Raw genomic sequence first — 21,648 nt, 5'->3', positions numbered from 1 at the left:
AGCCTGCACTTTGTGGAGGACGAAAGCACGCCACAAGAAACTGCCATAATGTGAAGAATCATTGGGGAATATGTAGGTCACTGCACTGTGTGTGCATATATATATATGCGCTTTTCCGCTGTGTGATGGTATTAACGCTCTGCTGGAAATTAAAAAAAGAATACCTTTGCTGCGAAGAGCGGCGTGAGATGAATGCGTAAGTGGCACAGTGACATTTGCAGTAGCCTTCCAGTGTTATTTTACACTTCGTAGACGTACTTCCCAAACTGTTCATGATATCGCGCTCCACCGGGCAATGCATCGAAAGGCGACAACGCAGCAAATGGTTCATTAAAGAGCCTACACGCGCGCGCGACCCCCGGAGTCCTGAGTCCTATGTTCGCCCCGTTCCATGCCATATCTTCCTAGCATCGAAAAATTCAGTCTTATTTAGCCCCACAATGACTAACGTATAATTTGTTATACTCATTCTTATACCTCAAAATTCTTGTTTTAGCGTGGTGAATTTAACAGAAAGACCAAAGGTAGTCATGTTTTTTTTATTCTAGAGTGAGTCATCAGTTGTAGGCACATACATACATATGGTTGAGAAAAACCAATGACTAATTAATTACTTCCCATAACAATCACTTGGTCTATTAGAAAACAATTCCTTGTTTTTTGTTTCTTTTTACTAATTCACTCCTCATAACCAAGCATAAAGGTGAACAAGTCGTCATAATATTCCTTGATATGGAATGGTGTTTGAGCTTTCCGGGGTTCTGTACTCAAAGAATTTCTTGAAGCTAAAGTGTAAATGTTATGTTTTATTGCATCATTGCCTCATTGCCATAGCCCACAGCACTACTTAGTCAGTGTCATTATTTTAGCAAGAATATATTTTTACGCCATCCACAGCGAGAGATTTTAGGCCTTTTTACAGCCATGTCACATATACCATGAGGAATTCATCGTCTACACTATTCACAATGCACCGTTAACATTACCTTTGTCATGGCGCTGTTAGGCCATACCTTGCGCCATAAAACACCACACATCATTAGCTTTCCGGGGTTGACCTCTTACACGTGTACCTCATGCCCATCCGGTGCAGAACTAGAAGTTATTGTGACAACTCTTCTCGGAAAAAGATATATCATGCTAAAAAAGACGAAAAATAACACCAACAGTATACGCGACTTCTTTAACAAGTCATCATCAGAGCCGACTATGGTGGTAGGCTTGGTGTCTCTTTCGCTAAAATTGTGATCTCTAAGACACTCATTTCTTTTTAAGCATCCAGCGTAGTTTTCAGTTTCATCAAAGGCGCTCTATTCATTCACATTTTATTTCTCGCAGGCTTCTTCAAGAGGCATAGAAGCATGGAAGTATGGATTTGTGTTCTCCCTTTTCAAAGTATTTATGTTGATTGGATCCATCACCGCAGAAAAAATGGTAAGTGCTTACGCAATTATTATTCCCCTGCACATTTCATATAGGAGTGATTAAAGGAATAAAATCATAATTTTTCGTGGTGTTCTTCAGATTACCAGGATCACACCCACAGCCTGTTATCTGTTCGGGCAAGGAGGGTTCTTCATTTTCACGATACTATTCGGGTGAGTCCGACTTCCTAAGGCCGGTTCAATATATTATTTTTCGAGTCCGGTTTCTGGTCTTGTTTATAAACAAGAGTGACGTTTTACGAAACCACGTGGCTGTAGCAAGAAAATAAGCTTACGAAGCATCCTAATTTTGCTGCTTACTCTTTATATACATTGGCAGGCCTTAACTTTGCCAAACTGGTCGTTCGTTTGATCATTGGTTTATGTGTTTCATTGTTTGTTTGTATATTTGTTTGTACTTGTTCTTATTTATTCAAGAATACTTCTAAATGCCTACAGATGAGAGTATTACATAGAGGGGCAGAACTGACAGAACTTATCGCTTAGGTATAGTACTATACGATTAGTTGCATTATATTACCTAAAAAAGCTTCAAAGCACACAGACGTACCAAATAAAGATAAAATAAATTAAGAAACAACTAAAAACTTAAATTACAAGGTGTCAGGAGCAATTTGCAGTTATGCAAGCAAGCAATATAATTGCACTGCGACATACATTTGCGCACTACGTAGCGAAAAATAAAAGCACTGGCTCTGATATGAATCAAATCACTGGCTGAACAAATCACTAGTGCAAAAAAAATACTGATTATCATACGTTGAGACATGGATAAATATGATAATAAGGCATCGTCTGTAAGAGAACAAATGTAATACGTAAATGCTTAATACACGCAAGTTATAAGAGAGTTAATTTAGTGCACGCATGACCGCAACTATACATGCGTTGGCGATGATGTCAAGTGAAACTTGAAGATGAATTGGTAAACATATTGCCGCTATGTGTCACGCGCCAGCGCTGAGAAAGAAGTGACTGGAACGCGTGCTCGGCGACGAGGTGGGCGCTGAAGAAGAAGACGCAGAGGCTGAAGACGCCGGCTTATCAAAATAATACAGAACAAAGACTTGCTTAGCCCTTGCCAAATTTGATTCCGACCATCATGTTCAATTTGGCATGCTCACGTGGACATAGAACGTAGAATAAAATTAGCACGGCGACAAAGGCAAATAGGTGCTCTTGTGACATTAGACATTTCCAAAGCCTACGACAGTATAGAACACTTAATTTTATTAGATATATTGCGAAATCTAGAGATTCCAAATTATTTTTCAAACTGGATTGGTGAATTTCTAAATGGAAGAACATTTTACTGCAGTCTGAGAGGCATTTCCTCGAGTATATATAATCAATCACGAGGTGTTCCTCAAGGAGCTGTCACTTCACCATTACTATTTAATATTCTGATACATATATATATATATATATATATATATATATATATATATATATATATATATATATATATATATATATATATATATATATATATATATATATATATATATTGTGAGACGAGGTTTAGGCAGCCAGTCTCTTCTTTATTCTCCCGAGTGAGAGGCCCACCACCAGGGTCCAAAACGGTGATGATGAGTATGTACAGGTGAGAATATGAAGCGTATGAATAATGCTCACAATATATATATATATATATATATATATATATATATATATATATATATATATATATATATATATATATATATATATATATATATATATATATATATATGTAGAGAGAGAGAGAGAGAGAGAGAGATATCTCTATATTATCGACTACAGAACTACCTCCACGCCATAGAAACCTGGTTAAACAAAATTCGCCTTTCCCTTAACGTTAGAAAATGCTCGAGATTGGTTTTCCCTCTTATCAATCCCGTTAACATATCGATATCCTATCGCCTCGAGACTATACCTCAAGTGGAGTCGGTGAAATACTTAGGTGTAGTATATGACGGTTCCCTCAGTTGGCTCGGCCATATTGACCATATAGTTAAAAAAGGAGTGCGAGCAGTTGGTATGCTACGTAAGCTTTTCAACAGTCGGTCCGGAATGCGGAGAGATCCACTTTTAATGATATACAAAATGTATGTGCGGCCCATTTTAGAATTTGGATGTGTTTTATTTTCTGGTGCTCCAGCTTATAAATTACGTCCCCTTGTTCTACTTGAGCGGGAAGCCCTACGACTGTGTTGCGGATTACCGAAATATGTTGCCAATAACATATTACACCAAGAAGTCAGATTGCCCTCAATATTGTGTAGATTTCGGTTACTGACGGTGCAAACAGTCTTAAAATTGTATGAATCCCCTATTACAAGATTGAAATACATATTCATTTCCCAGCCTGCACTTTGTTTCGGAGTACACTGGCATCGTTTTCATACACCACAGGTGGTCTTCGTACAAACATTGATAAATCCCTTAAATGTACGTCTCTGGGAGGTACCGCCTATTTGTGATGTGCGAGAGAACCTACAAATTATATATGATGACATCTACCCAAGTAATGCAAAACATCTCTCTTATAATATATTAAGCGGCTTATTACAGGACCATTTATTGAGTTTATCTATAAGTACGGTCATTGCGACAGACGCCTCACACTGTGAAGAAAAATCTGGAATTGGCATTTTCTCTCCCGCTCTAGACTGGTCATTTGCAATCAGGATTCCGGACTTCTTTTCCGTATTTTTGGCTAAATTTCTAGCTGTAGTTCTAGCCTTACGCAAACTAAATTCGCCAATATCGGCCGTAGTAATAATAACAGATTCTTTATCCTTATGTTCTTCGCTCACAGCAAATGGTGTCACTAACCTTTTACGTACATTTCATTTTCTAGTGCCTGCCCACATAAATTTAATTAGATTCCTTTGGGTGCCTGGACATAAAGGATTAGTCATGAACGAAATGGCTGAGAGTCTCGCGACAGAGGCCCTCAGTGGCCCTGTATTACCATTATTTCCTACAATAGCTTACCTGACGATTACTAGATTCAGGAGATATACAATTATCCAAGACTTTTTGAACCCATCTGTAGCTAATTTTTCAGAATATCGACACCTCCTATTCCCTTGGCCCAAAAATTCCTTTCACACCAGAAGAACTGAAGTCATCTTTGCCCGATTACGTTGTCGAATACCAAAATTAAACTTCTATCATCACAGGGCTTGTCTGGTGCCCTCCCCTCTGTGCCCAGTTTGTGGAGAAGATGAAACAATAGATCATTTCTTCATTCTTTGCCGCCGTTTTACTTCTTTAAAAAAATATTCTAGAATCAAGATTTAGACAGCTTGCTTTAAGCTTTTCAATTATAAATATCCTTTCTCTAGGAGCCTCCTCTCTTGGAAAGTGCCACAGGGATATTTGCTCAACCGTGAAGGAATTTATAATTGCTACAATGAGATTGCCTTGAACTCTTAAACATTTTGTTTTTGTTCATTTCCTCCAGTTAGTTTTACCAATTTTAGTATTTAATAAAGATTGCGTAATTTCATCCAAACCTTGGCCAATCGCCCACAGTGGGTGTGCCCCATCGCATGAGGAATACCATACCATAGCATACCAGACGCCGGCTTTAGATTTATGCACGAAAACTTGTACAACTGTCTGTCTCGCCGACGCCGGGTACATCTTCAATTGTCTTTTTGTGACAAAACTAGTGGAGGTGCTCGGTACATCCGATGCCACAAACCCCTCCTGTTAGCCCTTTTCACCGGGCCAGCAGGAGAATCCGAGGATTAGCTCTGGAGCTTGATCACCTCTCCGCAACAACATCGACGCCCCCCCGGAGCAGTATGGAAGGAACATCGACGTCTCTGTCGACCATTATACCAGGTACGGCCACAACGGCAACTCAGTACCTGCAGCAGAATATCAGAGTGCCAAAAGTGTTCCAGGGGGATGTCTTCGAGGATTTAGAAGACTGGTTAGCCCAGTTTGAGCGCGTTGCCGAGATAAATGAATGGAGCGACGCGGCGAAATTGAGAAACGTTTACTTCAGCTTGGAGGACGGTGCCCGCACTTGGTACGAGAACCTAGAAGGGCTTCTCAAATCTTGGCTCGAGTTACGCCGTGCCTTGCTGGAGACATACACCAATGCTTATCGCCGCGAACGAGCAGAAAAGGCGCTCCAATCCCGCATTCATTTGCCGAATGAGAGCGTGACGTCGTACGTAGAGGATATGACGCGCCTCTTCCGTCGGGTGGACCCTACCATGTCAGAGGAAAAGAAGCTGCGCCATCTAATGCGGGGAGTTAAAGAACAGCTATTTGCTGGCCAGGTTCGAAGCTCGCCGAAGACCATGGCTGAATTAACCGAAGCCACCACGATGGGAAAGATGCTGCACCATCGCTCAGCTTTCTATGAAAGGCAAATGAACGCTACTTCACCTTCGGACCAGCGCTCAGCTACGTATGACAGGCGCGCGAATGCCGCTTCACTGAGAGACGCGGTTTCCTATGGAAACCTTGACGTTCTCCGAGACCTTATCCGCTCTGTGGTTCGTGATGAGCTTCAATGGCTCAGCTGCCCGCCTCAGCCTACGCTGGGTTCCATTTCTGCCCTCGTTAGAAGTCAAGTGAAACAAGCTATCCAAGGTCCCGTCCCAAGCTGCAATGCGCCGCCTGTGACAGCACAGTTGCAGCGGACGTCGTATGCAGAAGTTTTGGGACGAGTCCCTGTCCGCGCACCGACCCATTTCATCCCCGCCACGTCTTACGCCGCGTCATACGCCCCGCCGCTCCCATCAGTGCAACCGATCCAACGTATGGAGGATCGGCGACCGCTCGAAAGGAAATCTGACGCCTAGCGTACCCCGGACAGAAGGCCTCTGTGCTATCACTGTGGAGAAGCCGGTCACGTATACCGCGAGTGCCCATACCGTCGCCTCGGACTGCAAGGTTCTTCCGCGGATTCACCAAGGCCCAGATATGGCGAAAGGCCTAGGGCTATTGAAGAGTACCTGAACCAGCAGGGTACGCCACTGTTCCCGCGGCGGTAGTCGCGCTCGGCGTCCCCCAGGCGACCTTACCCAGCTCCTAGAAGCCCTCCAATGGCGGCGCAGGGACGATCATCAAGCCCTCGCCGGGAAAACTAAGAACAGCGACCTTCAGGGGCGAGGCCGCTGATAATCGCCCTTCCGAAGACCTTCCATCGACGCTAGCACGGTCTATTCAGCACGATTCAGCGACGACAGCAGCCGAACTCAGCGACAGACTCTCGCTAGACATACCTGTTGTGCTCGACGGCCGCCACGTTAGTGGGTTATTGGACACGGGTGCCGACTACTCGATCTTGTGCGGAAAACTAGCGACGGAACTTAGAAAAGTTATCACGCCTTGGTCCGGAACGCAAATTTGTACTGCTGCATGGCGGGCATATCGTAACACCGTTGGCATGTGCACGGTCAGAGTACAAATTCGGGGGTGTACATTTCCAGTCAGCTGCCTTACACTCCGCGATTGTTCTCGGGACCTCATCTTGGGCGTCGACTTTCTGCGGGAGTATGGTGCCATTATAGACCTCCGGGAGCGCACAGTGACTTTTTCGACAGAGAAAGCAGCAAACAGTCGCGACAATTGCCGACGTAACGCGCTTCGGGTTTACGCCGACAGTGTAACTTTACCACCATGCGCAAGTGTCCTGGTAGCGGTCGTATGCGACGATCTGCGTGATGGCGAAGCTGTTGCAGAGGGCCATTCCTCCCTTATGCTGACTCATGGTGTATGTGCAGCCGGCAGTCTCACTATGCTTCGAGGTGGATGTTCTGCGCTCCTCGTGACGAACTTCAGCCAGGAACATCGGCACCTGTTTCGTCGTACTACTATCGCTTTTGCTGAGCCCAAAGCAGACGATGCTGAATGCTTTGCATCTATGACAAACGATAACCGAGCTCAGAAACTCAGCAATATCGACATCAATTCAGTCCTTTCGGAGGAAAAGCAAAAAGTGCTGCGCGAGTTGCTGCTTCGGTTCAAGGAGTGCTTCGCATCTACTTCTAAGGTACGCCAGACGCCCATCACGAGACACCGAATAATCACGTATCACGATTCTCGTCCCGTACGACAACTGCCTTATCGCGTATCGGCGAAAGAGCGCAACGTGATTAATGCACAAGTGAAAGAAATGCTTGACGATGACGTCATACAACCATCCCAAAGCCCTTGGTCGTCGCCGGTGGTCCTTGTCAAAAGAAAGACGGAACACTTCGGTTCTGTGTTGACTATAAAAAATTGAATAACGTGACAAAAAAAAGAGGTTTATCCGCTTCCGCGGATCGATGATTCGTTAGATCGGCTGCGGCGAACCAGGTATTTTCATCCATAGATTTGAAGAGTGGATATTGGCAAATCGTAGTTGACGAACCAGATCGCGAAAAAACTGCATTTATTACCCTGGATGGACTGTACGAATTTAAAGTACTTACATTCGGCCTGTGTTCTGGACGGGCCACATTCCAGAGAATGATGGACACTGTTCTGACGTGTCTGAAGTGGCACAGTTGTTTAGTATACTTAGATGACGTCGTCGTGTTTGCGGCGACCTTCGAAGAACATCTGAAGCGTTTAGAGGCGGTACTAATGCGCTCCGCTCCGCTAATCTCACACTAAAGCCAGAAAAGTGTCACTTCAGTTACGAAGAGTTGAAGTTTCTCGGGCATGTCGTGAACGCCGACGGTGTCCAGGCTGACACAGACAAAACATCTGCTGTTGCCGCTTTTCCAACTCCTCGTGACAAGAAAGCAGTACGCCGCTTTCTCGGTCTGTGTGCGTACTATCGTGGCTTCATCGCTAATTTCTCCCGGATCGCCGAACCACTCATACGCCTCACGTGAGAAGACACACCCTTCGTTTGGACGGATGAGTAGGACGCACCTTTCACCGAGTTACGGCAGCGCCTGCAGGAATCACCCGTTCTCGCTCCCTTTGACGAGGATGCTGACACCGAGTTGCATACCGACGCAAGCAACATTGGTCTTGGCCCTGTTCTTGTTCAACACCAGGAAGGCGTCGAGCGAGTGATCGCTTACGCCAGTCGCACCCTTTCACGCACCGAAATCAACTACTCCACTTCCGAGAAAGAGTGTCTAGGGGTAGTGTGGGCCGTCATGAAATTTCGGCCTTATCTCTACGGTCGCCCTTTCAAGGTGGTGACAGACCACCATTCCTTTTGTTGGTTAGCCAACTTACGAGACCCGTCCGGGCGACTTGCTCGAGGAGTTCGATGTTACCATCGTCTATAAATCGGGCCGCAAACACGAAGATGCGGACACGTTGTCGCGCGCTCCCGTCAAAACTTGCGATAAGGACAGGGAGGAAGACGGTGCATTCCTTGGGGCCCTCATCGCATCTGACCTGATCACACGGCAGCGCTAGGACGCCGAAATACGCCCTCTCATCGATCACCTAGAAGGCGAGAATTTTACAATCCCACGACACATTTCTCGCAGTCTCTCGACCTTCTGCCTCCGAAAGGGTGTCCTCTACAAGAAAAAATCGAGTACCAGCGACAAAGAGTATCTATTGGTCATACCTGCCACTCTCCGTGACAACATTCTCCTAGCCTGCCATGATGAGCCCACGTCTGCACACTTGGGATTTTCACGTACTCTTGCAAGCGTACGCCAGACGCACTACTGGCCCAGACTTTCTACCACGGTGAAGCGTTACGTGCAAAGCTACCGTGAGTGTCAACGCAGGAAATCACCGTCTTTGAAGCCCGGGGGGTTACTCCAACCCATCGCACCACCTAGCGCGCCGTTTGATTAAATTGGCATGGATCTTCTGAGACCCTTTCCCTTGTCAGCCAGCGGAAACAAGTGGATTATGGTCGCCAGAGGCTATCTAACACGCTACGCCGAGACGAAAGCTGTACAACGTGCCACGGCCTACGAAGTTGCCCAGTTCTTTATCGATCAGATAGTCCTAAGACATGGTGCCCCTTCACATGTCATCACCGACAGAGGAACTGCCTTTACGGCCTAACTGATAGAGGACATATTCGAGCTGAGCTGCACGCAGCATCGCAAGGCCACAGCCTATCATCCGCAGACCAACGGACTGACGGAACGGCTAAAAAAACCATTGCTGACATGCTGTCTATGTATGTAGACGTCCAGCATAAAACATGGGATCAAGTCCTGCCGTACGTTACATTCGCGTACAACACCGCCATTCAGGAAACAACACGATTCACACCTTTCCATCTTGTCTAGGGGCGCGAGGTCCAGACCACGCTAGACGCAATGCTCCCGCTCGAAACCGACGCATCACTTACTTCCGACGCCGAGCAACTTACTCAACACGCAGAGGAAGCTCGTCGACTAACCCGCATACACATCATGACGCTGCAGAGTACAGACGCACGACGCTACAACCTTCGACATCAGCAAGTCTAGTACCAGCCAGGTGACCAAGTCTGGGTGTGGACTCCAATCCGTCGCCAGGGGTTGTCTGAGAAGCTGCTTAGTAGATACTTTGGACCCTACAAAGTGATACGCCGCGTTAGTGAAGTGAACTATGAGGTCATTCCCGACGGTTCCGCGTCGCCTCGGCGTCGACAGCACCACTCAGAGATAGTGCATCTTATTCGCCTCAAACCGTATTTCGGACGTTAAGGCGACGCCAACCCGATCTCATACGACTTCCACACTTCCACTTTCATTTAGTAAGCATCGTAGTTTAGTAAGCATCGGGTCGATGCTTTCCTTTTGGCGGGGGGATAATGCCGCTAGGCGTCACGCGCCAGCGCTGAGAAAGAAGTGACTGGAACGCGCGCTCGGCAACAGGTGGGCGCTGAAGAAGAAGCAGAGGCTGAAGACGCCGGCTTGAGTTTTATCCACGCCATCTTATACAACTGTCTGTCTCGCCGACGCCGGGTACATCTTCAATTGTCTTTTTGGTGACAATATGTTAGTCTTCGTTCAACGTGCGCATTAATTCTTGGAATCGTGTGACGTCAGGCTGAGTTACTGAATTATCTAATTCAATGATATAGTGCCAGGAATAAATTACATGGCACAGTGAGATGTACACTAAGCTTACGCGTTTGATTTTGAAAAAAACGTGATCTCGGCGTGGAAACGTGACTGTGGGTTTCTGGAAGAAATCGCGATGCTTAATTGGATGGTGACAAAGCTTGCGAAGGAGAGAAAGGCGAGCAGTCTTGCGGCGACCCGATAGTTGAGGCAATTCAGCGCTTGTTTGAAGAGCAGTGACGCTTATGAAACTTCAGTATTCAGAATAAATGAGTGGCACAGCACGGTTTCGCAAGGATCCCATGTTGGCAATAATGTAAGCCTGCTCTGGGTCCCAGATGGCGAATCCATGTTCTACTTTTGGGCAGACTAATGAAATGTAAGCAAGTTTACGAATTTGCGCAGCCGCTTATTGGAGGTTGCACTTGAGCAGTCTTAATGAGCAGTTGGCAGATGGAAACATGTGAGCAATATGGTACTGCCATGATAAGTCGGGCTGCAAGTGCAGCCAAAGTTGCCTGTAAGTACTAGTAAGTACGACTGGCTGGTTTTAATTGTGTAAGCACTCTTTATCCAGGAAATGAAGTTAGAGAAATACATCGTTTTGGATTTAGAAAAATTTAAAGGTATGAGCCAAGTTGTATACCAATCATCGAGCATGTAAAGATTGTTTTGTAAAACTAGATGGCCAGTATCACTAGAAATATTACGGCAAATCACGCAGTCGTCAACGAATAATCTAATACTGCAAGAAACGCGAGAGGGTAAGTCATTTACATAAATGAGAAATAATTAGGGAGCGAGAACACTGCCTCGACGGAACCGGAAGTTACATGCCCGACAGAAGAATCACGGTTATTAGTGGTTGCAAATTGTGTTCGAGAACATAGTAACAACTTTATTCGTGCAAGTACGTCATGGTATCACGGTTATCACGGTTTCAGCTCATAAAAGGGCACTACAACATTGCTACATCGTGTTTTATCCCTTTTTCTGCTGGTTATGCTACGCGTAATTGACACTGACAGACCTGAATTGACACTGACACACACTGCATGACTGACACCGTTAACTACTAAAAAAATTGCTTCAAATATTCCTTTATTCCTAGAACTATTGTTTAATGGAATAATCTTACAATCTTTTGAAGTTTGGAAAATACAGGTTTGAGCGGGAAATTGTGGAAGCCTATTTCATCAAAAAAGAGGGAAACGCATGCGTCAGCAGGCCGTCCATTATGCTTAGCGACAAGGAGACGACTTTTTTGGAAGGTTTCATTTAGGCCTCATGTTAGAGTGATTTCATTTGGTTTTACCGTCTGTCTTCCTTTTATTTAACTAGTTTTATTTTGTTGACGATTTTCTAGTGGCTCTTAAGCTTTTGTCGCACTTTTTTTTTGGCGCAGACACTGTTCTTTAGACCTTTATTGTTCATCACTTCTGTCCATTTCATTGTTTTTTCACGTGGTTCCTTTTTCGCGTGGTCACATGTTTTATAATTTTTTTCGGTGAGTGACTATTAGAGATTTTAGTTTTGACGCAGACACTGTACTTAGACGCATTTTTCATGTTTTTCCGTGTTATTCGTTGGTCATTATTCCCATAGTCGTGCGGGTTTTATCACTGACTGGGCCTTAGGTGTTTGAAGTGTGTTATGTTGTGGATAGATTGGTTAGTAGTGAAGTGTAGACGGTACTTTTTATGTCTGGTTTTTGTCCCCGTTGGCTTGGAAAAAGACTATACTAGATCAATTGCCTCCTGTGCTGATCCACGTGTGGTTCTTGTTTGCTCATTCGATAATATGTGCCAGATAAGATTCCTGAATGGTCGATAGATTGCTGTTTTTTACTTCTGAAGTTTTGTGCGTGACTCGGCGTGAATAACCTACATAAGGCAGGCTTGTTGCGAAAATAAACTTAGTTGTGAGTGGCGCCGGTCCTGTCGTTTGTGTTCTTCTTCCTGAGTCCTGGTCTTCTGCGCCTTGCCTTTACTACTGCAAGCATGAACCACTAGCCCAAGCAAGAGCTTTACTTAAAATAAGGGGCCTATGTTCAGTGGCGAACAATTAACGGCTACCATACTTCAAAAGTGGTATTACTTTGGCAGCATGTCAGTCATTAGTAACGGCCTTAGTCGATAATGATACTGAGGTAAGAGCGGATAATAATGAGGCAAGGCTGAACGAAATTGTTGAGTGTCTCGCTATTAAATCCAATGTAATCAGAAGCAGTATAAACTTTTAAGTTTAGTCAGCATAGATACGATGACATTTTGCTTATTAACCCCCTCTGCCATAGCAGTTTCAGTAAAAAAAAAAAGCAGATATCAGAACATGAAGTGGTGTCTTCGCTCGTCAAAACAGATATGAAAGCACTATTAATATGACCTGCGCAGTTCGACTCCGGGATTATTTCGCGGCTGTTATTTTTTAGAGTTACACCGGAATGGCTACGCAGATTTATTGCCCGCCAAGACGTTTGGAGGTCTAACTGGAGCATCGACGACAAATCATAGTTTACAAATTTACGACGCGTAGAGCTTAACAATGACCGCTATTTTTTATCTGCCTTTTTATACTTCTTCCAGGATTCTGAAAGACAGTTTTTATCGGACTTCCTGTAAAGGCGTTTCTTCTTATTCTGAACCCATCGAAGCGTTTGCGTAAATCGTGTCCCATTATTATGGCACTTCATGGCTATCATCGGAACAAATTTATTCATCAGATGAGATAGCATATGTTAATGCGTTTAGAAGCTCGTATCGCAGAAAAGCCGGTGTCGGCGGCGTGAGCGAAAAATCTTGGAAGGCAATTCATAGTGAAGCAAATACCGAACCACGCATGCCCAACCAATTTTTTAATGCCAAAGTTGCTCACACTTTGTCTTTCATTCTTTACAAAGTTATTTCTCGGAGTTTTGAGAAGGGCAGCCCACAAAAAAAATTAATAGGAAAAAATATCGACAGTGCATATCCTTTATGTTAGCTCTTCTCAGACTGAAATATTAAAAGTGCGAAACAATAACAGAAGATTGATCCATGCAAGAAGCCGTGTTTCTACCAGGAAGCTCGCCTTCGTGCATAGCGTTCGCAGCCAGCGTTTCCCGATAAACGTTACGGTTACATAACCTGCAGTTGCCAGGAAACATTAAAAGCAGTAAATGGTCCTTGAACGCTGTCGCGTTCCGCCCTTAAAGACGAAGCTGAAGCGTCCTCCAAATTTTTTAAGCAACGCCCCGTTCCCCTCAATGATACTAAGGAAGATAATCCTAGAAAGTGCCCAGCAAAAATAACGAGCTCCGAGTTCAAGGCACTTTAGTTGCCTTTACACTTACACAATAAATTAGCACTTTACTAACGTCTGTCTAGTCTCCCATCTGTTAATTGGGCGGACGATTTCACCAGTGATAAAAAATTTGGAGGGCGCTTAAGCTTGGCCTTTAAGGGTGGAACGCGACAGCATTCAAAGATCCCTGGCTGCTTCTCACGCTTCCCGGCAACTGGAGCGCATGTAAGCGTAATGTTTACCGGGAAGCGCTGGCCACGAACGCTATGCACGCAGGCTGGCTTTCTCGGAGAAACGCGGCCTCGTGCGTGGGCCACGCTGCGTTGGAGGCGAGCGCCAGGTAGAGGAAATGCAAGCTACCGGACGCACCACTACGTGGCCCCCGACGTGTGCGCGCGGCCAGTCTGAATTGTAAAATGGTTTCTTTGAGTTTGGGCGCAACAGAATTATGTTTTCTCGGTTAAATTACAATCCGAGAACTATCGTGTCTGTAGGTTGTGTGTATGTCGTGGTTTACGTATTTTCCGCGTATTTAAGCCTCAGAAATTCAATGAGTTTAGTAAATATATTGCGTCACATGGATGGCCTGAGTATGGGTGGTTCGAAAATTGTTTTTGTCGTAACGACGTCGGAAGCTGGACGCCGACACCAGATTTTTCGGCGACACGGGCTCCGTAATGCTACGCATTAATATCCATGATTATATCGGCCCTCCAAGTGGGTTATCTCAGAAATAATATCAGAGGCGTTAATTATGACTAAATTAAGAGTGTTTGCATAAGAGGCTTAGCTTAGATCGGTTGTGTTGTAAGTCAAGGTATGAGTGTAGGAATGCATGTAATTCCGCGTGAGTAGCGGAATCGGAGAGTGGGCCAAGATATTTTCGGAAATTTAAAATATACGGTAATTCACATCAATGAAATAGGAAACCTTGAGGGCACCGTGCTCATTATACGGCTTGTGTGTTTGTTTGTTTCTTTGCTCATATACTACTACCCATTATGGTAAATTTAGATGGGGATTGTACATATAACGGCAAACGATGGAAAGTTTCTAAATACATGTTAAGTGAAAGCGCCATGAGGTTGCTGAAAGAAAGCAATATTTCCTGGCTCAAATGACACGCAAAAATCGACGTAGGCTCTAAAATGTCTTTATTCACCTTCCAACATCATTAGTAACGTTACTTTAATATCGTATACGTCCTTATAGGAAAACAAAAGCACTGCAGGAGCACCAAAACAACAAGAGAAGGCTTAAGCTTCTATTGTCACGTTCGGAGGAAAAAATATATTTTCTTATGCTGAGAGGCAGCATGGCAAATGACATACACAAGAACGTAATTTTTTTTGCTGCACATGTATGTATGTATGTATGTATGTATGTATGTATGTATGTATGTATGTATGTATGTATGTATGTATGTATGTATGTATGTATGTATGTATGTATGTATGTATGTATGTATGTATGTATGTATGTATGTATGTATGTATGTATGTATGTATTTGCGAGCAGCGTCGGCGTCGGCCATGAACTCAGGAAGACTCATCGCCTATCTTTATCATGGGTTGTATGTGGTGGTACTTAACGCTTTTTGCGCCATTCTACAACATGTGCAGTTGCCTCTACTGGTCGCCTGGAGGCAACATCCTGCTGGGCCTGTCCATAGCATGCGTCGTTCTCGGAGGCATCACCAACACATTCTACCTTGTCAGCATGTTCGCCGTCTTCACGACGCGCTTCCCGAAATATAGAGGAGCTATAATTGTAAGTGCTTGCAGAGATTCACGCCATCTTGTCTCAAAAGCGCCTCGAAACTGCAGCCGGAAGCTCGCAGATAATGACTTGGGATAGCAGTAAACGGCGAGCGAAACATTCAGAATTTGCCTACTATCTCAAAATGTATCCGTGTGCACACAAAGAAAACACCCACAAAATAAGCGATACATCTAAGTTGTATACCAGTATTCGTTCTGTTCGCAAAAGTTGTAAGCATCAAGAGCATCGTGCTGGCAAACTAGTTCACCGCTTCCACTATAAGATCAGACCTGGAACTTCCTGTAAGACATCGACTTGACTAGACACATGTCACCGACGACACCAACCACAGCCACGTTCGCATTCATTGCAGCAATTCACGGCATCGCAGCAGCATATTGCCCACGCTATCATCTAATAGTCGAGGCTGTACAGGAATACAATTTGAAGGCAGGGATCATTATAATGATGATGAGGAGGAGGAATTTTAGATTCCTTGACCTTTTTATAGACGTATGCAAAGGAAAAAACTTTCTGTTTACGCAAAATTGTTGTACTTCCTTTGTTCCCATCATCTCCAAGTTTAGCTGAATATATGGGATTCATTACGTGTCGCGAGGAGGCCAGACGTATCACACTGACTTTGTTAATGCAAGCGCCCATAAAACCTTAGTCTTTTTATCTCGTCACGGTTATGAAAGTTCCAACGAATGTAATCATCGCAAGATGCATTATGTCCTCAAAAAACTTAAATAACCGTTTGCCAAGCAAGCATGGTCTCTGCACACAATTCGTAGGCAATAACCTTAACAGAGTTTGTCTTTTATGTACACAATATTCACTTTTGCGTTTAACCGAGCAAATATTTTACATGTATATACTTGAATAGCGTTCGTCCTTTATCTGAGATATTCGCTTGCATAATTTGACGAAGATTGGATCTGGTACTAAAGCGCTGTAGAATTTTTCGAATCGCATAAAGCTCATGCTGTATTTCACGCTTTCAGGCGTTCCTAGAATTCCTCTGGGGATCTGGCAACATGGTGGGATCGGCTATTGGCGGTGCTCTGATTGACGTGAGTGCGCCGTTGTTTTGCTATCAATGACCTCATGCAACTGCTAAAGAAACCATAGCTCGTAAACAGAAGCCAGATAATTGCACATTAATTTCAATATTTAAATGCGTTGCGTACGCATTAAAATGCTGAAGTGCATTTAAGAATGCTGTGTCATTTGCTAGTTTTCTGAACAAGAATTTGTCCCCGTACATAATGAAAAGCAAATATGCGCATCTGGTGAGGGTTTGCAAAACCTTCCTGATTTCCAGTGAGAACAGCCTCCAAATAAATTTCAGCAAGGCCTGAAAGTATAAAAATTAAACTGGTGCAAATAAAACTGCTGCGCAACCAATGGCAACAAATAACATTATTATTCATGCTTAAACTGTATTGCTTTTTTGGGAAGTGGAATAATTACCAACGCATGTGAACTGCAATTCAACTCTAGAACATTGTGATCTATTGAACTTTTGCATGGTCACCAGTTCCTTAACTTAGTTTCCTTGCCCGATTGATTATGTTTTATCTCCTCGACTAACGTATATGTTCTATCATATAATGTCAAAATACGGCAAGTTATTCGGATTAATACACGGTCATTGGAACACTCTGCCTATGACGGTCAAATACGAGCCCCTTTTTAACTCACGTCTTTCTTACTGCATCATAGTGTGGCGTAAAACTACAGTGGTCAATCCAGGTAAGCTGAGCGTGCTGCGAAAAACGTGGTTCACGTGACCTCACTCTTTCTTTCTAAAATACACCACCCTTGCTTTAAAAATTGATTTAAATAACATTATATATATATATATATATATACATATATCGTCCGTGGGCTTAGCAGCGCTACGCCAAAGCCACTACGCCACCACAACGGGTCCGCATGGCATCCTGTAAGTATATATGTGTGTGTGTATATATATATATATATATATTATATATATATATATATATATATATATATATATATATATATATATATATATATATATATATATATATATATATATATATATATATTTGTGGTGGCGTAGTGGCTTTGGCGTAGCGCTGCTAAGCCCACGGGCGCGGTATCAATAATCCCGGCCCCGGCGGCCACATTTCGATTGGGGTGAAATGCAAGAACGCCCGTGTACCGTGCATTGGGTGCCCGCTCAGGAAGCCCATGTGGTCAAAATTCATACGGAGTCCCCCATTACAGCATGCCTCCTAATCATACCGAGGCTTGGCACGTAAAAGTACATAATTAAATTAATTAAGGCTATGCCGCGGCTATAAGGAGTCAGTGCTAAGCAGGTCTGACATTTCTCGCAAATTCGCATACCGCTGTTTCCTATCAGCTTCGTCATCAACAGCGTTATCATATTTCATTTGCGCACGCGCAGTACTTAAGCAGCGTGGCGAACATGCCTTGTCAAAGACGTTAACCTGCTGCATCTCCATGTTGGACATTTCACTACAAAAAAAAAAAAAAAGACTGAGATAGAGATATGTAGGTCTTTTTTTTTTGAGAATTTGAATACGCTTCCTTCTGTTTTACTCATCCGCCACACTCTTCGTTTTGCTAAGTTTGCTAGTACCGTTTTATAGAAAATTTCCGCTGTCAATCGTGCTTAATACACTTGCAAACAAAATAAATCACGTCACATTCGTCGTATCACTGACGCACATGTTCTTGCGCTGCGTTAAATGCGATGAGAATTTGAGGGTTTTCCTAAACACTTGTTACACGAACGACACCGTTGAATATAGCGTTTATTCTCTCTCTGTCAATGCTGTTTTAATTGTTGCTGACGATGTGCCCTCTCCATTGCAGGCATGGGCCTACCCGCTTCCGTTCTTCGTGTTGGGAGCCGTTACAATGCTCTCATTTCCAGTAATCGCCAAATTTAGTTCGAAACTCAACCAGTACTCAGGTAAGCCCAATGAGTTCACTTATAGAAAACAACTTCGGAAAGCAAGCTGAATAAGCATTACAACAAACTGAATAAGCGTTCCTTCCACAACCTTTGATAAATAAGTTCACAGCGATACCACATACTCAAAGCTCAAAGTAGAAGGCGGCATTGAAACCCATAGTGACATTTGCACGCTTTTGTCTACCACGTACCTCAAAAGTAGTATTAACCCGCAAGTCTGTTGACCAACTTGCACGTATTAACAAGCCACGTTTAGTGAGAATGCAATACATGCCAAATGGGAAGGTAAACGCCAAAACAGCAACCAAGAATAGCAAGTGCCGCGGAGCTTCGTGCGGTCTTTTAGGCTCCGTACGCGTGAAAACTGTTCTCTTTTGTTCTTTGTTTTCCGTGAATTAGCGTAGCGATCGTTATGTTTTTCAGAGGATGATGAGAGCGATGAGATGCAAGAAAAATGCAGCCAGAACAGGAGCTACTACTGGCTTCTCATCGACCCCGTGTTTCTCATCGACATGGTGACACTCATGATGAGCTGGATCATTCTAGGCTTCAACGAGCCCACGCTGGAACCCAGCCTAGAGAATGTCAGTATCTAAGAAAGGCCATTATTTAAGCTCCTTTTCAAGCACAGACGACGTAGAGTATTGTGTCGGGCTGTTATTAATTATATCTACACTTGTACCCTAAAAGCTCGGTCGGCTTTGACATAAGAGGGTAATACAATGAAGCAATAAAAATGCCCCCCCCCCACAGCACGCAATAACATATCTAAATATATGCATATAGTTAAGGCATATTACCCGTCACACAAAATGGAGTTTAGCAGCTCTCTCGTAGTTCATGCGTAGGATCCCGCTATCTTTTATCGCACGCTGACCGCTAGGCCTGCCGTCTTATCATTCGCATGCCGAAATGGCGTTTTCTTGGACGGCCATTTAAGGGCCTGAAAATCAAAGAAGCTTGCTCTTTGGTTGTTCTTTTTTTTTCAGTTCAACCTCACTGGTACTATCTTGGGCAGTGTGTACACGGTCCAGTTTGCCAGTTATTCCTTGGGAGGCTTTATTGCCGGCGCCTTCTCTCACTATAAGGTAGGTAAACCATACAACGAAGCCCGAACAATACCAGGAATGATGAAAAATTACACAGAGAGTCAGTCTAACCGACACATGCAAAAATTTTGTTAAGGACATTGGGGTGATCTCTGCGCCTCACTCACTCCATTTACTCCGCTCCCGAAAATCTGGCAAACAATCAATGATTTAAGTCATCCAATATCCCAATGCAGTCCTTTCAGAGCCCTGACCACAGCTTTTGGAGTATCCGAACGGGACGCTTGTAAATCAATTTTCGTCATTCTGACAAAAGTTAAACAACCTGGCCCACCTCTGAATACGATAGCTGCTTCTTTAGAGAAGGAAGTCCAAGGTGATTGTGAGCTACCTCAATTTTAACTGAACAGCACGTACTCTCTGCTAGAGTTGCGTACCGCTTTATCTCTAACCCGAGTGAGGATAGCAACTGGCCCAGACAATATATCATACTGCGTTTTGAAAAAAATCTCAGCCCCACCAGTACGTCAGTTTTTCTAGACATACTCAATCACGTGTGAATGGAAGCATACGTTCCCTTGTGTTGAAAGATCCCAATCCTTGATCTGGTAACGTCTGTGGAAAATGAGACGAACTGTGACAACATCGCTGCCGCTGTGTTCAGAGATATTAAGGCGGAAGCTTTTAATGGCTCATTGTCAAGGTCATCTGTCGTTAGCAGAAACTGTCGCAGCTTTCCGGCCTCCTGATTGGTCTCCTCTGTGTCATCACTCGTCACTGTCGCTAGGCAAAGGTGTACGCCTCCTGGTTGGCTCGCGTGCGTGACGTCACTGTCGTCAAGTGCGGGTGTCGGAGTGGTTCCGCGCCGCGCGGGATGACTCATCACATCGGCACGCGTGGCGGCCGTGTGTTCGATGGTGCGCCCTGACGTCATTGCCGTCACGCGCTTAAGGTGGCCTCCCGATTGGGCGCTGTGTGGCCTGAAGTCACTGTCGCGAGGCGTGCGTGACGACCGTCTGCTTGGGTGTGGTGTGGAGGCGGCGGTGGGGGCAGTTTGCTTTGCGGTATCGTGTGGGAAGGATGCCCCGTCTCGCCAAATCAGTGTCTCCCAACACCCGACGTGCGGCAGCCGCTGAACGCAAGCGGCGCTCAAGAGAGGCTGAGCGTATACGTCGCATGCATCAGGGCGGCAAGGCGCGTCCGACACCACAGAGTCCAGGGACGCGACCGGTCATCGCAAGAGAGGCAGTGCGTCTGAAGCGACTCGCTGCATCTCCGGGCACCAAGGCAAATGAAGCTCGGAAGCGCCGTGACCGCCATCTTGCCGTGGCAAGCCGAGCAAGTACAAGTCAATCGAGCAAAGTGGATGATGAGGATGGCCAACTACACGCCGACACCACCATGGAAGACGCGTCTCCTCCTGATCCACAAAAGTTACTGCAACAGTTCGGCGCTGCAAAGCAGCCATCCTGGATGTGGACCCACTAAAGCACAAGGAGTTCACCGGCCATGAGTTGCAAGCTGACATCCTCCCAGATGACAGCTTTGAAATGATGGACTCAGGAGACATCGAAACGATAGACATAGGCGTAAACGACGTTGCAAGCATTTAATAAACAAACAAACATTCACATAACAGTGTACGAGTTATGTGCCCCCAAGGTGTTTCCGACGCCACAAATCGCCATTGCAAATGGTGTCAGGCTTCCGCCGTTTCACACTTTAGTCTCGACAAAGTTTCTTCCGTTTTTTAGAAAAGAAATCGACTCGGTCGCCCACCTGTCTGTTTTCCAAGGGCTTGCTTTGCTTAGAGTGGATGACCATGCTTTAAAATGGATAGCAAGCTTTTTGTGAGACAGACATATATACATTACAACCAACGATGGCGAAAGCGCTTATACAAAATGCACAAAGGCGTACCCCAAGAGAGCGTTTCAAGCCCGCTTCTTTTCCCCGCTGCAATCGCAGGCCTTCCGGCGGTGCTGTCTGATGTCATGGGTATATCTCTGTACGCAGACGATTTATGCATATAGACATCTTACAAATCACTTGAAATCATCGAACACCATATTCAAGAACGTGAAGTAAGCGATTACCTCAAGGAGCGAGACATGCAAATTTTTCACGCAAATTCAGTGGTTCTACCATTCACAAGA

General features: G+C 44.6%; 1 protein-coding gene across 5 annotated transcripts in view; it reads left to right on the top strand.

Moving 5' to 3' along the window:
- Positions 1-21,648, top strand: part of LOC142585930 (MFS-type transporter SLC18B1-like) — a 63,671-nt gene that overhangs the window by 31,843 nt on the left and 10,180 nt on the right. For all 5 annotated transcript variants that reach the window (XM_075697039.1, XM_075697040.1, XM_075697043.1 and 2 more), the window contains 7 exons: positions 1,339-1,434; positions 1,525-1,598; positions 15,328-15,475; positions 16,474-16,542; positions 18,341-18,440; positions 18,867-19,027; positions 19,433-19,531. In XM_075697039.1, coding sequence (XP_075553154.1) covers positions 1,339-1,434; positions 1,525-1,598; positions 15,328-15,475; positions 16,474-16,542; positions 18,341-18,440; positions 18,867-19,027; positions 19,433-19,531 — 747 coding nt within the window. The remainder of the gene's footprint in view (positions 1-1,338; positions 1,435-1,524; positions 1,599-15,327; positions 15,476-16,473; positions 16,543-18,340; positions 18,441-18,866; positions 19,028-19,432; positions 19,532-21,648) is intronic.

Source organism: Dermacentor variabilis, chromosome 6, assembly GCF_050947875.1.
Source record: "Dermacentor variabilis isolate Ectoservices chromosome 6, ASM5094787v1, whole genome shotgun sequence".
Taxonomy (NCBI): domain Eukaryota; kingdom Metazoa; phylum Arthropoda; class Arachnida; order Ixodida; family Ixodidae; genus Dermacentor; species Dermacentor variabilis.
This window is presented reverse-complemented; position numbering and strand designations above follow the sequence as displayed.